The sequence below is a fragment of the Heptranchias perlo genome, unplaced genomic scaffold (assembly GCF_035084215.1).
Source record: "Heptranchias perlo isolate sHepPer1 unplaced genomic scaffold, sHepPer1.hap1 HAP1_SCAFFOLD_256, whole genome shotgun sequence".
In the NCBI taxonomy this organism is placed as follows: domain Eukaryota; kingdom Metazoa; phylum Chordata; class Chondrichthyes; order Hexanchiformes; family Hexanchidae; genus Heptranchias; species Heptranchias perlo.
This window is the reverse complement of record NW_027139268.1, coordinates 253,790-274,733: the sequence shown is the minus strand read 5'-3', so window position 1 is coordinate 274,733 and position 20,944 is coordinate 253,790. Positions and strand designations below refer to the sequence as shown.

General features: G+C 49.4%; 1 protein-coding gene across 1 annotated transcript in view; it reads right to left on the bottom strand.

The window, feature by feature from the left end:
- The window catches only part of LOC137310516 (major histocompatibility complex class I-related gene protein-like), a 33,241-nt gene extending 14,030 nt beyond the window's left edge, over nt 1–19,211 (bottom strand). Inside the window, exons 1-4 of the mRNA XM_067978285.1 lie at nt 19,160–19,211; nt 18,436–18,684; nt 11,985–12,257; nt 11,616–11,897 (exon numbers count right to left, since the gene is read on the bottom strand). Of these exons, the coding sequence (XP_067834386.1) occupies nt 11,616–11,897; nt 11,985–12,257; nt 18,436–18,684; nt 19,160–19,211 (856 nt within the window). The remainder of the gene's footprint in view (nt 1–11,615; nt 11,898–11,984; nt 12,258–18,435; nt 18,685–19,159) is intronic.
- Nucleotides 19,212–20,944: the final 1,733 nt, after the last annotated feature.

Genomic DNA, 20,944 nt, shown 5'->3' with positions numbered 1-20,944 from the left:
CACCCTCCGGCTCACACCCTCCCCGCCGGCTCTCACCCTCCGACTCACACCCTCCGACTCACACCCTCCGACTCACACCCTCCGGCTCACACCCCCCGACTCACACCCTCCGGCTCACACCCTCCCCCCCGGCTCACACCCTCCGACTCACACCCCCCGACTCACACCCTCCGGCTCACACCCTCCCCCCGGCTCACACCCTCCGACTCACACACTCCCCCCCGGCTCACACCCTCCGACTCACACCCTCCGACTCACACCCTCCCCCCCGGCTCACACCCTCCGGCTCACACCCTCCGACTCACACCCTCCCCCCCGGCTCACACCCTCCGGCTCACACCCTCCCACTCAAACCCTCACCCCGGCTCACACCCTCCGGCTCACACCCTCCGACTCACACCCTCCCGCTCACACCCTCCGCCCCGGCTCACACCCTCCGACTCACACCCTCCGACTCACACCCTCCCCCCCGACTCACACCCTCCGACTCACACCCTCCGACTCGCACCCTCCCCCCCGGCTCACACCCTCCCGCTCACACCCTCCCCCCCGGCTCACACCCTCCGGCTCACACCCTCCGGCTCACACCGCCCCCTCACCCCTGGCTCACACCCTCCGGCTCACACCCTCCGGCTCACACCCTCCGGCTCACACCCTCCCCCCCGGCTCACACCCTCCGGCTCACACCCTCCCCCCGGCTCACACCGCCCCCTCACCCCCGGCTCACACCCTCCGACTCACACCCTCCCCCCCGGCTCACAACCTCCGACTCACACCCTCCGACTCACACCCTCCCCCCCGGCTCACACCCTCCGGCTCACACCCTCCGACTCACACCCTCCCCCCCGGCTCACACCCTCCGGCTCACACCCTCCGACTCACACCCTCCCGCTAACACCCTCCCCCCCGGCTCACACCCTCCAGCTCACACCCTCCGACACACACCCTCCCACTCACACCCTCCCCCCCGGCTCACACCCTCCGGCTAACACCCTCCGACTCACACCCTCCCCCCCGGCTCACACCCTCCGGCTCACACCCTCCGACTCACACCCTCCTCCCCGGCTCACACCCTCCGACTCACACCCTCCGACTCACACCCTCCCCCCCGGCTCACACCCTCCCGCTCACACCCTCCCCCCCGGCTCACACCCTCCGGCTCACACCCTCCGGCTCACACCGCCCCCTCACCCCTGGCTCACACCCTCCGGCTCACACCCTCCCGCTCACACCCTCCCGCTCACACCCTCCCCCCCGGCTCACACCCTCCGGCTCACACCCCCCGACTCACACCCACCCCCCCGGCTCACACCCTCCGGCTCACACCCTCCCGCTCACACCCTCCCGCTCACACCCTCCCCCCCGGCTCACACCCTCCGGCTCACACCCTCCGGCTCACACCGCCCCCTCACCCCTGGCTCACACCCTCCGACTCACACCCCACGGCTCACACCCCCACGGCTCACACCCCCCGCTCACACCCTCCGACTCACACCCCCCGACTCACACCCTCCGGCTCACACCCCCCGACTCACACCCTCCGGCTCACACCCCCCGCTCACACCCTCCGGCTCACACCCCCCGGCTCACACCCCCCGCTCACACCCTCCGACTCACACCCCCCGACTCACACCCCCCGCTCACACCCCCCGACTCACACCCTCCGACTCACACCCCCCGCTCACACCCTCCGACTCACACCCCCCGACTCACACCCTCCGACTCACACCCTCCCCCCCGGCTCACACCCTCCGACTCACACCCTCCGACTCACACCCCCCGACTCACACCCCCCGACTCACACCCTCCGACTCACACCCCCCGACTCACACCCCCCGACTCACACCCTCCCCTCCGGCTCACACCCTCCGGCTCACACCCTCCGACTCACACCCTCCCCCCCGGCTCACACCCTCCGACTCACACCCTCCGACTCACACCCCCCGCTCACACCCTCCGACTCACACCCCCCGCTCACACCCTCCGACTCACACCCCCCGGCTCACACCCTCCGACTCACACCCCCCGACTCACACCCCCCGACTCACACCCCTCGACTCACACCCCCCGACTCACACCCTCCGACTCACACCCCCCGACTCACACCCTCCGACTCACACCCTCCGACTCACACCCCCCGACTCACAACTCCCGACTCACACCCTCCGACTCACACCCTCCGACTCACACCCTCCGACTCGCACCCTCCGACTCACAACCCCCGACTCACACCCTCCGGCTCACACCCTCCGACTCACACCCTCCCACTCACACCCTCCCCCCCGACTCACACCCTCCGACTCACACCCTCCGACTCACACCCCCCGACTCACACCCTCCGACTCACACCCTCTGACTCACACCCCCCGCTCACACCCTCCGACTCACACCCCCCGGCTCACACCCTCCGACTCACACCCTCCGACTCACACCCCCCGGCTCACACCCCCCGACTCACACCCTCCGACTCACACCCCCCGACTCACACCCTCCGACTCACACCCTCCGACTCACACCCCCCGACTCACAACCCCCGACTCACACCCTCCGCCTCACACCCTCCGCCTCACAGCCCCCGGCTCACACCCTCCGACTCACACTCCCTGACTCACACCCCTCTCGCCCGTTTGGTGTAAACCCAGCCTGCCCGTTCTCTCTCACCTGTTTCTGCGTTACCGCCCCGCAGTGACATTGAGGCTGTCCCCATCCTGGACTGTCCACCTGCTCCCAGTGACACCCGTCCACCAGGATACGGCAGGGACATTCAAACTAAACTAGATTCGGTATTGGCCTCTCGTGTCACGTTTAATCAATGTTACTCTGCTGGGGGTGAGGAAGAGCTGACGATACGATATAAACATCAAACTGGGGCAGTCTGAGCGGCTCTCCTGAAGGCACAGCTCATGGGCAGTAGTGAGAGCCGTAGTACATCAGTACGACTGAGCCTTGGGCAGAAATCCTTCTCTCTTCCTCCTGTTTGTTTCATCTGAATTCTTAAAAAGTTCGATTATTGGTTTCATTTTGAAAGTAATTTTGACTTTTGGGGGTGAACGTCATGAGGGAGGTCGGGTGCTGGGGAACGGGACATGTCCCCATTTCAGGGACTCCCTCCGTACTGCCCCCTCTATCCCACCCCAATAACCATAGCCCAGCTCTGAGAGGAGCAGAAAGGAGAGCACGGGGTGCAACACTTCCCATTCCCCTCACCAGCCGTCCTGTGCCCTCAGAGTGAGAGTTCCCGTTTAGTGTCCAGTTACACACTGTGGGCCCAAACCATTAGGTTCAGGCTGCCCAGACCTCACTTAACAGGCAGTCCGTGCAGTGAAATGGGAGCCTTTCAACCCATCCAATCCCATTCTGCACTTCACTGTCAGTTCCACCAGCTATCCCCATCTCACTCCCTCTAATATCACTCTCCATACTGCACTATTTCTCACACTCACTCTAATATCACTCTCCATACTGCACTATTTCTCACACTCACTCTAATATCACTCTCCATACTGCACTATTTCTCACACTCACTCTAATATCACTCTCCATACTGCACTATTTCTCACACTCACTCTAATATCACTCTCCATACTGCACTATTTCTCACACTCACTCTAATATCACTCTCTATACTGCACAATTTCTCACACTCACTCTAATATCACTCTCCATACTGCACTATTTCTCACACTCACTCTAATATCACTCTCCATACTGCACTATTTCTCACACTCACTCTAATATCACTCTCCATACTGCACTATTTCTCACACTCACTCTAATATCACTTTCCATACTGCACTATTTCTCACACTCCCTCTAATATCACTCTCTATACTGCACTATTTCTCACACTCACTCTAATATCACTCTCCATACTGCACTATTTCTCACACTCACTCTAATATCACTCTCTATACTGCACTATTTCTCACACTCCCTCTAATATCACTCTCCATACTGCACTATTTCTCACACTCACTCCAATATCACTCTCTATACTGCACAATTTCTCACACTCACTCTAATATCACTCTCCATACTGCACTATTTCTCACACTCACTCTAATATCACTCTCCATACTGCACTATTTCTCACACTCACTCTAATATCACTCTCTATACTGCACTATTTCTCACACTCCCTCTAATATCACTCTCCATACTGCACTATTTCTCACACTCACTCTAAGATCACTCTCTATACTGCACTATTTCTCACACTCACTCCAATATCACTCTCTATACTGCACTATTTCTCACACTCACTCTGATATCACTCTCTATACTGCACTATTTCTCACACTCACTCTAATATCACTCTTCATACTGCACTATTTCTCACACTCACTCTAATATCACTCTCCATACTGCACTATTTCTCACACTCACTCCAATATCACTCTCCATACTGCACTATTTCTCACACTCACTCTAATATCACTCTCTATACTGCACTATTTCTCACACTCACTCTAATATCACTCCCTATACTGCACTATTTCGCACACTCACTCTAATATCACTCTCCATACTGCACTATTTCTCACACTCACTCTGATATCACTCTCTATACTGCACTATTTCTCACACTCACTCTAATATCACTCTCCGTACTGCACTATTTCTCACACTCACTCTAATATCACTCTCTATACTGCACTATTTCTCACACTCACTCTAATATCACTCTTCATACTGCACTATTTCTCACACTCACTCTAATATCACTCTCCATACTGCACTATTTGTCACACTCACTTCAATATCACTCTCCATACTGCACTATTTCTCACACTCACTCTAATATCACTCTCCATACTGCACTATTTCTCACACTCACTCTAATATCACTCTCTATACTGCACTATTTCTCACACTCACTCTAATATCACTCTCCATACTGCACTATTTCTCACACTCACTCTAATATCACTCTCCATACTGCACTATTTCTCACACTCACTCTAATATCACTCTCCATACTGCACTATTTCTCACACTCACTCCAATATCACTCTCTATACTGCACAATTTCTCACACTCACTCTAATATCACTCTCCATACTGCACTATTTCTCACACTCACTCTAATATCACTCTCCATACTGCACTATTTCTCACACTCACTCTAATATCACTCACTATACTGCACTATTTCTCACACTCACTCTAATATCACTCTCCATACTGCACTATTTCTCACACTCACTCTAATATGACTCTCCATACTGCACTATTTCTCACACTCACTCTAATATCACTCTCCATACTGCACTATTTCTCACACTCACTCCAATATCACTCTCTATACTGCACAATTTCTCACACTCACTCTAATATCACTCTCCATACTGCACTATTTCTCACACTCACTCTAATATCACTCTCCATACTGCACTATTTCTCACACTCACTCTAATATCACTCACTATACTGCACTATTTCTCACACTCCCTCTAATATCACTCTCCATACTGCACTATTTCTCACACTCACTCCAATATCACTCTCTATACTGCACAATTTCTCACACTCACTCTAATATCACTCTCCATACTGCACTATTTCTCACACTCACTCTAATATCACTCTCCATACTGCACTATTTCTCACACTCACTCTAATATCACTCTCTATACTGCACTATTTCTCACACTCCCTCTAGTATCACTCTCTATACTGCACTATTTCTCACACTCACTCTAATATCACTCTATACTGCACTATTTCCCACACTCACTCTAAAATCACTCTCTATACTGCACTGTTTCTCACACTCACTCTAATATCACTCTCTATACTGCACTATTTCTCACACTCACACTAATATCACTCTCTATACTGCACTATTTCTCACACTCACTCTCATATCACTCTCCGTACTGCACTATTTCTCACACTCACTCTGATATCACTCTCTATACTGCACTATTTCTCACACTCACTCTAATATCACTCTCCGTACTGCACTATTTCTCACACTCACTCTAATATCACTCTCTATACTGCACTATTTCTCACACTCACTCTAATACCACTCTTCATACTGCACTATTTCTCACACTCACTCTAATATCACTCTCCATACTGCACTATTTGTCACACTCACTTCAATATCACTCTCCATACTGCACTATTTCTCACACTCACTCTAATATCACTCTCTATACTGCACTATTTCTCACACTCACTCTAATATCACTCTCCATACTGCACTATTTCTCACACTCACTCTAATATCACTCTCTATACTGCACTATTTCTCACACTCACTCTAATATCACTCTCCATACTGCACTATTTCTCACACTCACTCTAATATCACTCTCCATACTGCACTATTTCTCACACTCACTCTAATATCACTCTCCATACTGCACTATTTCTCACACTCACTCCAATATCACTCTCTATACTGCACAATTTCTCACACTCACTCTAATATCACTCTCCATACTGCACTATTTCTCACACTCACTCTAATATCACTCTCCATACTGCACTATTTCTCACACTCACTCTAATATCACTCACTATACTGCACTATTTCTCACACTCACTCTAATATCACTCTCCATACTGCACTATTTCTCACACTCACTCTAATATCACTCTCCGTACTGCACTATTTCTCACACTCACTCTAATATCACTCTCTATACTGCACTATTTCTCACACTCACTCTAATATCACTCTCCGTACTGCACTATTTCTCACACTCACTCTAATATCACTCTCCGTACTGCACTATTTCTCACACTCACTCGAATATCACTCTCTATACTGCACTATTTCTCACACTCACTCGAATATCACTCTCTATACTGCACTATTTCTCACATTCCCTCTAATATCACTCTCCATACTGCACTATTTCTCACACTCCCTCTAATCTCACTCTCTATGCTGCACTATTTCTCACACTCTCTCTAATATCACTCTAACTTGTTGTTCATCAACTGTGAATGTGGAATAGGGCTGTGTAGTGGGAATGTTACTCCGGATCTGGTCTGTGTAGTGGGATTTTTACTCCGGATCGAGTCTGTGTAGAGGGAATGTTAATCCGGATCTGGTCAGTGTAGTGGGAATGTTACTCCAGATCTAGTCTGTGTAGTGGGAATGTTACTCCGGATCTGGTCAGTGTAGAGGGAATGTTACTCCGGATCTAGTCTGTGTAGAGGGAATGTTACTCCGGATCTAGTCTGTGTAGAGGGAATGTTACTCCGGATCTAGTCAGTGTAGATGGAATGTTACTCAGGATCTAATCTGTGTAGAGGGAATGTTACCCCGGATCTAGTCAGTGTAGATGGAATGTTACTCAGGATCTAATCAGTGTAGAGGGAATGTTACTCCGGATCTAGTCAGTGTAGATGGAATGTTACTCAGGATCTAATCTGTGTAGAGGGAATGTTACCCCGGATCTAGTCAGTGTAGATGGAATGTTACTCCGGATCTAGTCAGTGTAGATGGAATGTTACTCAGGATCTAATCTGTGTCGAGGGAATGTTACCCCGGATCTAGTCAGTGTAGAGGGAATGTTACTCCGGATCTAGTCTGTGTAGAGGGAATGTTACTCCGGATCTAGTCTGTGTAGAGGGAATGTTACTCCGGATCTAGTCTGTGTAGAGGGAATGTTACACCGGATCTAGTCTGTGTAGAGGGAATGTTACTCCGGATCTAGTCTGTGTAGAGGGAATGTTACTCCGGATCTAGTCTGTGTAGAGGGAATGTTACTCCGGATCTAGTCAGTGTAGTGGGAATGTTACCCCGGATCTAGTCAGTGTAGTGGGAATGTTACTCCGGATCTAGTCTGTGTAGAGGGAATGTTACTCCGGATCTAGTCTGTGTAGAGGGAATGTTACTCTGGATCTAGTCTGTGTAGAGGGAATGTTACTCCGGATCTAGTCTGTGTAGAGGGAATGTTACCCCGGATCTAGTCTGTTTAGAGGGAATGTTACTCCGGATCTAGTCAGTGTAGAGGGAATGTTACTCCGGATCTAGTCTGTTTAGAGGGAATGTTACTCCGGATCTAGTCTGTGTAGAGGGAATGTTACTCCGGATCTAGTCTGTGTAGAGGGAATGTTACTCTGGATCGAGTCTGTGTAGAGGGAATGTTACTCCGGATCTAGTCTGTGTAGAGGGAATGTTACTCCGGATCTAGTCTGTGTAGAGGGAATGTTACTCCGGATCTAGTCTGTGTAGAGGGAATGTTACTCTGGATCGAGTCTGTGTAGAGGGAATGTTACTCCGGATCTAGTCTGTGTAGAGGGAATGTTACCCCGGATCTAGTCAGTGTAGAGGGAATGTTACTCCGGATCTAGTCAGTGTGGATGGAATGTTACTCTGGATCGAGTCTGTGTAGAGGGAATGTTACTCCGGATCTAGTCAGTGTAGAGGGAATGTTACTCCGGATCTAGTCTGTGTAGAGGGAATGTTACCCCGGATCTAGTCAGTGTAGAGGGAATGTTACCCCGGATCTAGTCTGTGTAGAGGGAATGTTACTCCGGATCTAGTCAGTGTAGAGGGAATGTTACTCCGGATCTAGTCAGTGTTCCTCACCTGGGAGTGTTTGATGAGTGACACTGTGTACTGGAACTGCAAAGTATCCCACTCAGTAATACCAATGTCCCACACCTTGACAAAGACATAAAGAAATAACTTTCTATGATATTAACTTTTCCCTTTTTGTTTCATTGGCACTGGTTCATTTTTTAATGGTATTAATATTTTCTCTCCTTCCTCCTGTTACCACTCACTCTGTTCAGGCAGCAGATCACGTATGGCACACCCATGATTTGTCAGCCTTCCCTTTGTGGAGAGCTTTTACAGCTGAGGTCATGAATTCCCCGTATTACAAAAACAACTTGCATTTATATAGTGCCTTTAACATTGTAAAACGTCCCAAGGCGCGTGATTATCAAATACATTTTCACACCGAGCCACATAAGGAGATATTGGGACTGTGACCCAAACCTTGAAAACAAGGATGAGAATGAGGGAGTGACTATTTGACCCCAGCTCTCAGCAGCTGTATTTGCATCTGGCCCTGTGTTGTAAGTCTGTGCACTTTAATTTCAGTCACTCTCCAGCTGGTCAATTTCTACAGTTGGGCCCTCGTCTCACTGTTTCTCCTCTCTCTCTCTTTGTCTCCTGTTTCTTTATATTTCTTCGACGCACGACTCATAAGAACATAAGAAATAAGAGCAGGAATAGGCCATTCGGCCCCTCGAACCTGCTCCACCATTCAATAAGATCATGGCTGATCTTTGACCTCAACTCCACTTTCCCGCTCGATCCCCATATCCCTCGATTCCCCAAGAGTCCAAAATCTATCGATCCCAGCCTTGAATATACTCAACGACTCAGCATCCACAGCCCTCTGGGGTAGAGAATTCCAAAGATTCACAACCCTCTGAGTGAAGAAATTCCTCCTCATCTCAGTCTTAAATGGCCGACCTCTTATCCTGAGACTATGCCCCCTAGTTCTAGACTCTCCAACCAGGGGAAACAACCTCTCAGCATCAACCCTGTCAAGCCCCCTCAGAATCTTATATGTTTCAATGAGATCACCTCTCACTCTTCTAAACTCCAGAGAATACAGGCCCATTCTACTCAATCTCTCCTCATAGGACAACCCTCTCATCCCAGGAATCAATCTAATGAACCTTCATTGCACTGCCTCTAAGGCAAGTATATCCTTCCTTAGATAAGGAGGCCAAAACTGTAAGCAGCACTCCAGGTGAGGTCTAATCGGGAGTAAATAAGGAGAAACTGTTTCCAGTGGCAGGAGGGTCGGTAACCAGAGGACACGGATTTAAGGTAATTGGTAAAAGAACCAGAGGTGAGATGAGGAGAATTTTTTTTTAACACAGCGAGTTGTGGAATGCGCTGCTTGAAAGGGCAGTAGAAGCAGATTCAATAGAAACTTTCAAAAGGGATTTGGATAAATACTTGAAAGGGAGACATTTGCAGGGCTATGGGGAAAGAGCAGAAGGGAATGGGACTAATCAGATAGCCCTGTCAAAGAGCCAGCACAGGCACGATGGGCCGAATTCTATAGATTATGGAACAGTTTCTGCAGATTGGAGGGTGGTAAATTTAACCCCACTATTTAAAAAAGGAGGGAGAGAAAAAAAAGAGAACTACAGACCGGTTAGCCTGACATCATAGAGTTATACAGCACGGATAAAGGCCCTTCGGCCCATCGTGTCAGTAGTGAGGGAAATGCTAGAGTCTATTATAAAGGATGTGATAACAGGACACTTAGAAAATATCAACGGGATTAGACAAAGTCAACATGGATTTATGAAAGGGAAATCATGTTTGACAAACCTACTGGAGTTTTTTGAGGATGTAACTGGTAGAATAGATAAGGGAGAACCAGTGGATGTGGTTTATTTGGATTTTCAGAAGGCCTTTGATAAATTCCCACATAAAAGGTTAGTGTGCAAAATTAAAGCACATGGGATTGGGGGTAATATACTGGCATGGGTTGAAAATTGGTTAACAGACAGGAAACAGAGAGTTGGAATAAACGGGTCTTTTTCGGGGTGGCAGGCAGTGACTAGTGGGGTACCGCAGGGATCAGTGCTTGGGCCCCAGCTATTCACAATATATATCAATGATTTGGATGAGGGAACCAAATGTAATATTTCCAAGTTTGCTGACGACACAAAACCAGGTGGGAACGTGAGTTGTGAGGAGGATGCAAAGAGGCTTCAAGGCAATTTAGACAAGTTGAGTGAGTGGGCAAATACATGGCAGATGCAGTATAATGTGGATAAATGTGAAGTTATCCACTTCAGAAGGAAAAACAAAAAGGCAGAGTATTATTTAAATGGTGATAGATTGGGGAATGTTGATGTAAAGAGGGACCTGGGTGTCCTTGTACACCAATCACTGAAAGCAAACATGCAGGTGCAGCAAGCAGTTAGGAAGGCGAATGGTATGTTGGCCTTCATTGCAAGAGGATTTGAGTACAGGAGCAAGGATGTCTTACTGCAGTTATACAGGGCCTTGGTGAGACCACATCTGGAGTATTGTGTGCAGTTTTGGTCTCCTTACCTAAGAAAGGATATAGAGGGAGTGCAGCGAAGGTTCACCAGACTGATTCCTGGGATGGCAGGGCTGTTGTATGAGAAAAGATTGGGTCAACTCGGCCTGTATTCACTCGAGTTTAGAAGAATGAGAGGGGATCTCATTGAAACATATAAAATTCTGACAGGGCTAGACAGACTGGAAGCAGGGGGGATGTTTCCCCTGGCTGGGGGGTCCAGAACGAGGGGTCACAGTCTCAGGATACGGGGCAGGACATTTAGGACTGAGATGAGGAGAAATTTCTTCACTCAGAGGGTGGTGAACCTGTGGAATTCTCTACCACAGAAGGCTGTGGAGGCCAAGTCACTGAATATATTTAAGAAGGAGCTGGATAGATTTCTAGACACAAAAGGCATCAAGGGGTATGGGGAGAGAGTGGGAATATGGTATTGAGATGGAGGATCAGCCATGATCATATTGAATGGCGGAGCAGGCTCGAAGGGCCGAATGGCCTACTCCTGCTCCTAGTTTCTATGTTTTCTATGAATGGCCTCCTTCTGCACTGTGACTCGTGATGTACCTGAGCCCAGTGCGAGTGTCAGTGTCTCCGGCAGGCTGCTGTGTTGAACCTGACAGGAGTAGCTGTTTCGGTCTTGGCCGTCAGTCTCGATGAGGATCTCCATCCTGTACGTCTCATCGTGATTTGGTAAAACCTTCAGCGCATAGCCAGCCAGTACAGCCTTTCCGTTCCTCAGCCAGGTGGCATTGATGGAGCGAGGATAGAAGGCAGTGATGAGGCACAAGAGAGTCGTGGCATTGCCACCAGCGGAGGTCCTCTTGAAAACCAGCACCTTTGGAGCAACTGAGAGAGAATTCACAATCACATCACCCGCTCTGCAACTTTGCAATATTCGGATATTCGGTATCTAGATCAAGATTTCTCACTTGCCTTTTCTTTCCAGCGCTGGTTTCCCGACGAGAAGGGCTTTCTGTAAATGGTGAATACAGCTGGCATTTAGCGACTGGATAAAAGGCAATTCGTTGGTGGGGATCTGATCAAGTTTAGTCAAGAAAGCTGCAACCAGTCCTGTTGCAGTCCAACGCTCCGTGTTCGTGTCATATTGAATCCCTCCAATATGATCCAAGTGCAACTTTATAAATCCGTTGGTGCTCTTGTTGTCGTACAGTGTGCAGCCCCAGCTACCCTGGAAATACGTCACAGCTGGAAATGATCAACAGGTCAACCAGGGGTTATTGGCCGAACTCTCCATTGAGAGTGGAGTCCCCAGCGCACCCCCCACCAGGGCTAAGTTGATTAAATGCACTGCCTACAGTGTGTGGGAATGGGCCGAACAAAGCCGGGGATTACTTTCCCCATTTGTGGTTCGACAGTTGGGGGGGTTGAACAGCAGGGGGCGAGGGGATCTACCGCCCGGGGGGTTGAACAGCAGGGGGATTTATCGCAGGGGGCGTGGGTCTGCAGCAGGGGCAGGGTTCTACAGCGGGGGACGAGGTTCTACAGCATGGAGCGGGCTGAAGAGAAGAGGTCGACAGCAGGAGGTTCCAGAGTGGGAGCAGGGTGTTAGAGTGGGGAGGGGCTGCCGGGATTAGGTCCACAGCTCGGGGTTCTAGAGTGTGGGCGGTGTCCTACAGTGGGGAGGGTCTGCAGAGAGGAGGCCGACAGCGCAGAGTTCTAGTGTAGGGGATCTACAGTTGGGGATCTAGAGTGGGGGGGGGGTCTACAGCAGGAGTTCTAGAGTGGGGGTCAGAGAGCTACAGTGGGGAGGGGCTGCAGAGAGGAGGTCTACAGTGGGGGGGGGTTCTAGTGTGGGGTGCTCTACAGTGGGGGTTCTGGAGTGGGGGTCCGGGTGCTACGGTGGAGAGGGGCTGCAGCGTGGGGGTTCTAGAGTGGGGGCAGGGCTACAATGCGGGGGTTGATAGAGTGGGGGGGCTTCTAGAGTGGGGGTGTTCTAGAGAGGGGGGGCGTGGTGTTACAGTGGGGTGGGGGCTCCAGCGTGGAAGTACAGTGGCAGGGAGGGGGTTTTAGAATCATAGAAGTTTACAACATGGAAACAGGCCCTTCGGCCCAACATGTCCATGTCGCCCAGTTTATACCACTAAGCTAGTCCCAATTGCCTGCACTTGGCCCATATCCCTCTATACCCATCTTACCCATGTAACTGTCCAAATGCTTTTTAAAAGACAAAATTGTACCCGCCTCTACTACTGCCTCTGGCAGCTCGTTCCAGACACTCACCACCCTTTGAGTGAAAAAATTGCCCCTCTGGACCCTTTTGTATCTCTCCCCTCTCACCTTAAATCTATGCCCCCTCGTTATAGACTCCCCTACCTTTGGGAAAAGATTTTGACTATCGACCTTATCTATGCCCCTCATTATTTTATAGACTTCTATAAGATCACCCCTCAACCTCCGACTCTCCAGGGAAAAAAGTCCCAGTCTATCCAACCACTCCCTATAAGTCCCGGTAGCATCCTAGTAAATCTTTTCTGCACTCTTTCTAGTTTAATAATATCCTTTCTATAATAGGGTGACCAGAACTGTACACAGTATTCCAAATGTGGCCTAACTAATGTCTTGTACAACTTCAACAAGACATCCCAACTCCTGTATTCAATGTTCTGACCAATGAAACCAAGCATGCTGAATGCCTTCTTCACCACCCTATCCACCTGTGACTCCACTTTCAAGGAGCTATGAACCTGTACTCCTAGATCTCTTTGTTCTATAACTCTCCCCAACGCCCTACCATTAACGGAGTAGGTCCTGGCCCGATTCGATCTACCAAAATGCATCACCTCACATTTATCTAAATTAAACTCCATCTGCCATTCATCGGCCCACTGGCCCAATTTATCAAGATCCCGTTGCAATCCTAGATAACCTTCTTCACTGTCCACAATGCCACCAATCTTGGTGTCATCTGCAAATTTACTAACCATGCCTCCTAAATTCTCATCCAAATCATTAATATAAATAACAAATAACAGCGGATCCAGCACCGATCCCTGAGGCACACCGCTGGTTACAGGCCTCCAATTTGAAAAACAACCCTCTCCAACCACCCTCTGTCTTCTGTCGTCAAGCCAATGTTGTATCCAATTGGCTACCTCACCTTGGATCCCGTGAGATTTAACCTTATGTAACAACCTACCATGCGGTACCTTGTCAAATGCTTTGCTAAAGTCCATGTAGACCACGTCTACTGCACAGCCCTCATCTATCTTCTTGGTTACCCCTTTAAAAAACTCAATCAAATTCGTGAGACATGATTTTCCTCTCACAAAACAATGCTGACTGTTCCTAATCAGTCCCTGCCTCTCCAAATGCCCGTAGATCCTGTCTCTCAGAATACCCTCTAACAACTTACCCACTACAGATGTCAGGCTCACCAGTCTGTAGTTCCCAGGCTTTTCCCTGCCGCCCTTCTTAAACAAAGGCACAACATTTGCTACCCTCCAATCTTCAGGCACCTCACCTGTAGCGGTAGATGATTCAAATATCTCTGCTAGGGGTCCCGCAATTTCCTCCCTAACCTCCCATAACGTCCTGGGATACATTTCATCAGGTCCCGGAGATTTATCTACCTTGATGCGCATTAAGACTTCCAGCACCTCCCTCTCTGTAATATGTACACTCCTCAAGACATCACTATTTATTTCCCCAAGTTCCCTAACATCCATGCCTTTCTCAACCGTAAATACCGATGCGAAATATTCATTTAGGATCTCACCCATCTCTTGTGGTTCCGCACATAGATGACCTTGTTGATCCTTCAGAGGCCCTACTTTCTCCCTAGTTACTCTTTTGCCCTTTATGTATTTGTAGAAGCTCTTTGGATTCACCTTTGCCTTATCTGCCAAAGCAATCTCATGTCCCCTTTTTGCCCTCCTGATTTCTCTCTTAACTCTACTCCGGCAATCTCTATACTCTTCAAGGGATCCACTTGATCCCAGCTGCCTATGCATGTCATATGCCTCCTTCTTCTTTCTGACTAGGGCCTCAATCTCCCGAGTCATCCAAGGTTCCCTACTTCTACCAGCCTTGCCCTTTACTTTATAAGGAATGCGCTTACCCTGAACCCTGGTTAACACATTTTTGAAGGACTCCCACTTACCAGACGTCCCTTTGCCTGCCAACAGACTCTCCCAATCAACTTCTGAAAGTTCCTGTCTGATACCATCAAAATTGGCCTTTCCCCAATTTAGAATTTTAACTTTTGGGCCAGACCTATCCTTCTCCATAGCTATCTTAAAACTAATGGAATTATGATCACTGGTCCCAAAGTGATCCCTCACTAACACTTCTGTCACCTGCCCTTCCTTATTTCCCAAGAGGAGGTCAAGTTTTGCCCCCTCTCTAGTCGGGCCATCCACATACTGAATGAGAAATTCCTCCTGAATACACTCAACAAATTTCTCTCCATCCAAGCCCCTAATGCTATGGCTGTCCCAGTCAATATTGGGAAAGTTAAAGTCCCCTACTATTACCACCCTATTTTTCTTGCAGCTGTCTGTAATCTCCTTACATATTTGCTCCTCAATTTCCCGTTGACTATTTGGGGGTCTGTAGCACAATCCTATCAAAGTGATCTCTCCCTTCTTATTTTTCAGTTCTACCCATATAGACTCAGTGGGCGAACCCTCGGATATATCCCCTCTCACTACTGCCGTGATGTTCTCCCTAATCAAGAACGCAACTCCCCCTCCTCTCTTACCTCCTGCTCTATCTTTCCTATAGCATCTGTACCCTGGAATATTTAGCTACCAGTCCTGCCCCTCCCTTAGCCATGTTTCAGTAATAGCTATAACATCCCAGTCCCATGTACCCATCCATGCCCTGAGTTCATCTGCCTTGCCCATCAGACTTCTTGCATTGAAATAAATGCAGTTGAATCTGGACTTCGCTTGGTCTTTGCCCTGCTTTCTCAGACCATTTGTCCGGTCATGTTTTGTGCACTCTCCCTTACTGCCTTTTGTTTCTGTCACCACTTTACTTCCCACTGACTTCCTGCATCGATTCCCATCCCCCTGCCACTTTAGTTTAAACCCTCCCCAACAGCACTAGCAAACACTCCCCCTAGGACATTGGTTCCAGTCCTGCCCAGATGCAGACTGTCCAATTTGTACTGGTCCCACCTCCCCCAGAACCGGTTCCAATGGCCCAGGAATTTGAATCCCTCCCTCTTGCACCATCTCTCAAGCCACGTATTCATCCTAGCTATCCTGTCATTCCTACTCTGACTAGCCCGTGGCACTGGTAGCAATCCTGAGATTACTACCTTTGAGGTCCTACTTTTTAGTTTAACTCCTAACTCCCTAAATTCAGCTTGTCGGACCTCATCCCGTTTTTTACCTATATCGTTGGTACCTATATGCACCACGACAACTGGCTGTTCACCCTCCCACTCCAGAATGTTCTGCAGCCGCTCCGAGACATCCCTGACCCTTAATATAAATAACAAATAACAGTGGACCCAGCACCGATCCCTGAGGCACACCGCTGGTCACAGGCCTCCAGTTTGAAAAACAACCCTCTACAACCACCCTCTGTCTTCTGTCGTCAAGCCAATTTTGTATCCAATTGGCTACCTCACCTTGGATCCCGTGAGATTTAACCTTATGTAACAACCTACCATGCGGTACCTTGTCAAAGGCTTTGCTAAAGTCCATGTAGACCACGTCTACTGCACAGCCCTCATCTATCTTCTTGGTTACCCCTTCAAAAAACTCAATCAAATTCGTGAGACATGATTTTCCTCTCACAAAACCATGCTGACTGTTCCTAATCAGTCCCTGCCTCTCCAAATGCCTGTAGATCCTGTCTCTCAGAATACCCTCTAACAACTTACCCACTACAGATGTCAGGCTCACCGGTCTGTCGTTCCCAGGCTTTTCCCTGCCGCCCTTCTTAAACAAAGGCACAACACTTGCTACCCTCCAATCTTCAGGCACCTCACCTGTAGCTGTCGATGATTCAAATATCTCTGCTAGGGGACCCGCAATTTCCTCTCTAACCTCCCATAACGTCCTGGGATACATTTCATCAGGTCCCGGAGATTTATCTACCTTGATGCGCGTTAAGACTTCCAGCACCTCCCTCTCTGTAATATGTACACTCCTCAAGACATCACTATTTATTTCCCCAAGTTCCCTAACATCCATGCCTTTCTCAACCGTAAATACCGATGCGAAATATTCATTTAGGATCTCACCCATCTCTTGTGGTTCCGCACATAGATGACCTCGTTGATCCTTAAGAGGCCCTACTCTCTCCCTAGTTACTCTTTTGCCCTTTATATATTTGTAGAAGCTCTTTGGATTCTCCTTTGCCTTATCTGCCAAAGCAATCTCATGTCCCCTTTTTGCCCTCCTGATTACTCTCTTAACTCTACTCCGGCAATCTCTATACTCTTCAAGGGCCTCAATCTCCCGAGTCATCCAAGGTTCCGTACTTCTACCAGCCTTGCCCTTCACTTTATAAGGAATGTGCTTACCCTGAACCCTGATTAACACACTTTTGAAGGACTCCCACTTACCAGACGTCCCTTTGCCTGCCAACAGACTCTCCCAATCAACTTCTGAAAGTTCCTGTCTAATACCATCAAAATTGGCCTTTCCCCAATTTAGAATTTTAACTTTTGGGCCAGACCTATCCTTCTCCATAGCTATCTTAAAACTAATGGAATTATGAGAGCAGGGAGGTTATGCTGGAACTGTATGAAACATTGGTTAGGCCACAGCTTGAGTACTGCGCACAGTTCTGGTCACCACATTACAGGAAAGATGTGATTGCACTCGAGAGGGTACAGAGGAGATTTACGAGGATGTTGCCAGGACTGGAGAATTTTAGCTGTGAGGAAAGATTGGATAGGCCGGGGATGTTTTCTTTGGAACAAAGGAGGCTGAGGGGAGATTTAATTGAGGTGTATAAAATTATGATGGGACTAGATAGAGTGGATAGGAAGGAACTATTTCCCTTAGCAGAGGGGTCAGTGACCAGGGGGCATTAGATTCAAAGTGATTGGTAGAAGGATTAGAGGGGAGCTGAGGAGAATTTTTTTCACCCAGAGGGTGGTGGGGGTCTGGAACTCACTGCCTGAGAGGGTGGTGGAGGCAGAAACCCTCAACTCATTTAAAAAGTACTTGGGCGTGCACCTGAAGAGCCGTAACCTACAGGGCTACGGACCAAGTGCTGGAAAGTGGGATTAGGCTGGGTGGCTCATTTTCGGCCAGCATGGACACGATGGGCTGAATGGCCTCCTTCTGTGCCATAACTTTCTATTATGTTGCAAGTGAGTATGAAATCAAAATGAATATCCTATTAAGTATTATTTTGCTGTGGGATGAATTGAAAAAGACCTGTTAACACCATCACTTACAGAAGGTTTTAACAAGGAGATCGATTTTCCCGGAGAGATACTTGTGAATAGAGTCCGCAGTCTCGGCCTGCTCCAGCCAGTAATCATCTGTAAAATTGTCGGCCATCCACTGCTGCCTGGGTTGGGGCTTCTTGAGGGAGCTGTTGTAGTAGTCGGTCTGAAGATCGTCCAACTTTCCAACCACGGAGAAGTCTGGTGGGTTAGGACGCTGGACGGTGAAGATGTAGAGATGCTCAAAGGTATGGGAGCCTGAGGAAACAGTACACACATATACACACACACACACACACACAAGAATGGTGAACATGGGAAGAGCTGAAGCCTGCGAGAAAGTGAAGCATCATTTGGACCCTCGGCCTACGGGGCAAAGGCTCGGCCGAGCTCCCAGTCCCGATTTGTTATCCGGGAACCCCTCCTCCCCAAGGCTGAACAGCTGGAGTATGGGCACAGGAGGATGAGGCCCCCGGTAGTTGAACAGTTGGCCGAGCTCCCTCTCCAGACTGTTGGGTGGGTGGGTGGGTGCGGGCGGTGATGGAATAGGTGAACTCGAGCTCGGGGCCTGCGGGGATCCGTGGGACTGCACCTGGAGACGGATCAGGCACGATTCACCAGCAGGGGTCTCTGGACCCAGACCCAGGGCCGCACCCCAAGAGGCTGAGAGGCCTGAAATTGGGCCTCGGGCCTCATTGCCGTGGTATATCCCAGCTGCCAGCATCAGTCACACCTTCATGGGCAGCTCGCGTGTTGGAGGAGCCTGAATGTCGGGCCTCGGCCATGGGTTTAACCTTTAACCCGAGTCCTCACGTGTTGCCCATGGAAACGAGACGCTTTAGTTCCATTCCGGAACTAAAGTCACATCTCAGCAACTGCAACACATTAATCTCACACACGCCTGGCTATGTATGTACACAAATCTTTGAAGGTGGCTGGACAAGTTGAGAAGGTTGTTAAAAAAGAATATGGGATCCTGGGCTTTATTAATAGAGGCATAGAGTACAAAAGCAAGGAAGTTATGCTGAACCTTTATAAAACACTGGTTAGGCCTCAGCTGGAGTATTGTGTTCAATTCTGGGCTCCACACTTTAGGAAGGATGTGAAGGCCTTAGAGAGGGTGCAGAGGAGATTTACTGGAATGGTTCCAGGGATGAGGGACGTCAGTTATGTGGAGAGACTGGAGAAGCTGGGGTTGTTCTCCTTAGAGCAGAGAAGGTTAAGGGGAGATTTGATTGAGGTGTTCAAAATCATGAAGGGTTTTGACAGAGTAAATAAGGAGAAACTGTTTCCAGTGGCAGGAGGGTCGGTAACCGGAGGACACAGATTTAAGGTGATCGACAAAAAAAACCAGAGGCAACATGAGGAAACATTATTTTACGCAGCGAGTTGTTCTGATCTGGAATTCACTGCCTGAAAGGGCGGTGGAAGCAGATTCAATAATAACTTTCAAAATGGAATTAGATAAATACTTGAATGGGAAAAGATTTGCAGGGCTACGGGGAAAGAGCTGGGGAGTGGGACTAATTGGATAGCTCTTTCCAAGAGCTGGCACAGGCATGATGGGCCGATTGGCCTCCTCCAGTGTTGCACCATACTATGATTCTATCAGGCCCCCTGAACTATTACCTGTTAGAAAGGCTTGCATTTATATCGTGCATTTCATGACCTCAAGGTGTCCCAAAGCCGTTTATAACCAGTGAAATACTTCTTCGAAGTGTAGTTATTGTTGTAATGTAGGATATCCGCCATCCAATTTGCGCACAGCAAGATCCCACAAAACAGCAAATGAGATAATAACCAGATAATCTGTTTTAGTGATGAATAAATATTGGCCAGAACACCGGGGAGAACGCCCCTGCTCTTCGAATAGTGGCCGTGGGATCTTTTGCGTCCAACTTAGAGGGCAGACAGGGCCTCGGTTTAACGTCAGATCCGACAGTGCAGCGCTCCCTCAGTCCTGTCCCTCCGACAGTGCAGCGCTCCCTCAGTCCTGTCCCCTCCGACAGTGCAGCGCTCCCCCTCAGTACTGACCCTCCGACAGTGCTGCAATCCCTCAGTACTGCCCCCTCTGACAGTGCAGCCCTCCCTCAGTACTGCCCCTTCCAACAGTGCAGCACTCCCTCAGTACTGACCCTCCGACAGTGCTGCACTCCCTCAGTACTGACCCTCCGACAGTGCTGCACTCCCTCAGTACTGACCCTCCGACAGTGCTGCACTCCCTCAGTACTGCCCCTCCGACAGTGCAGCGCTCCCTCAGTACTGACCCTCCGACAGTGCTGCGCTCCCTCAGTACTGCCCCTCCGACAGTGCAGCGCTCCCTCAGTACTGTACCCTCCGACATTGCTGCGTTCCCTCAGTACTGCCCCTCCGACAGTGCAGCGCTCCCTCAGTACTGCCCCCTCCGACAGTGCAGCGCTCCCTCAGTACTGACCGCTCCGACAGTGCAGCGCTCCCTCAGTTCTGCCCCTCCGACAGTGCAGCGCTCCCTCAGTACTGACCGTCCGACAGTGCTGCA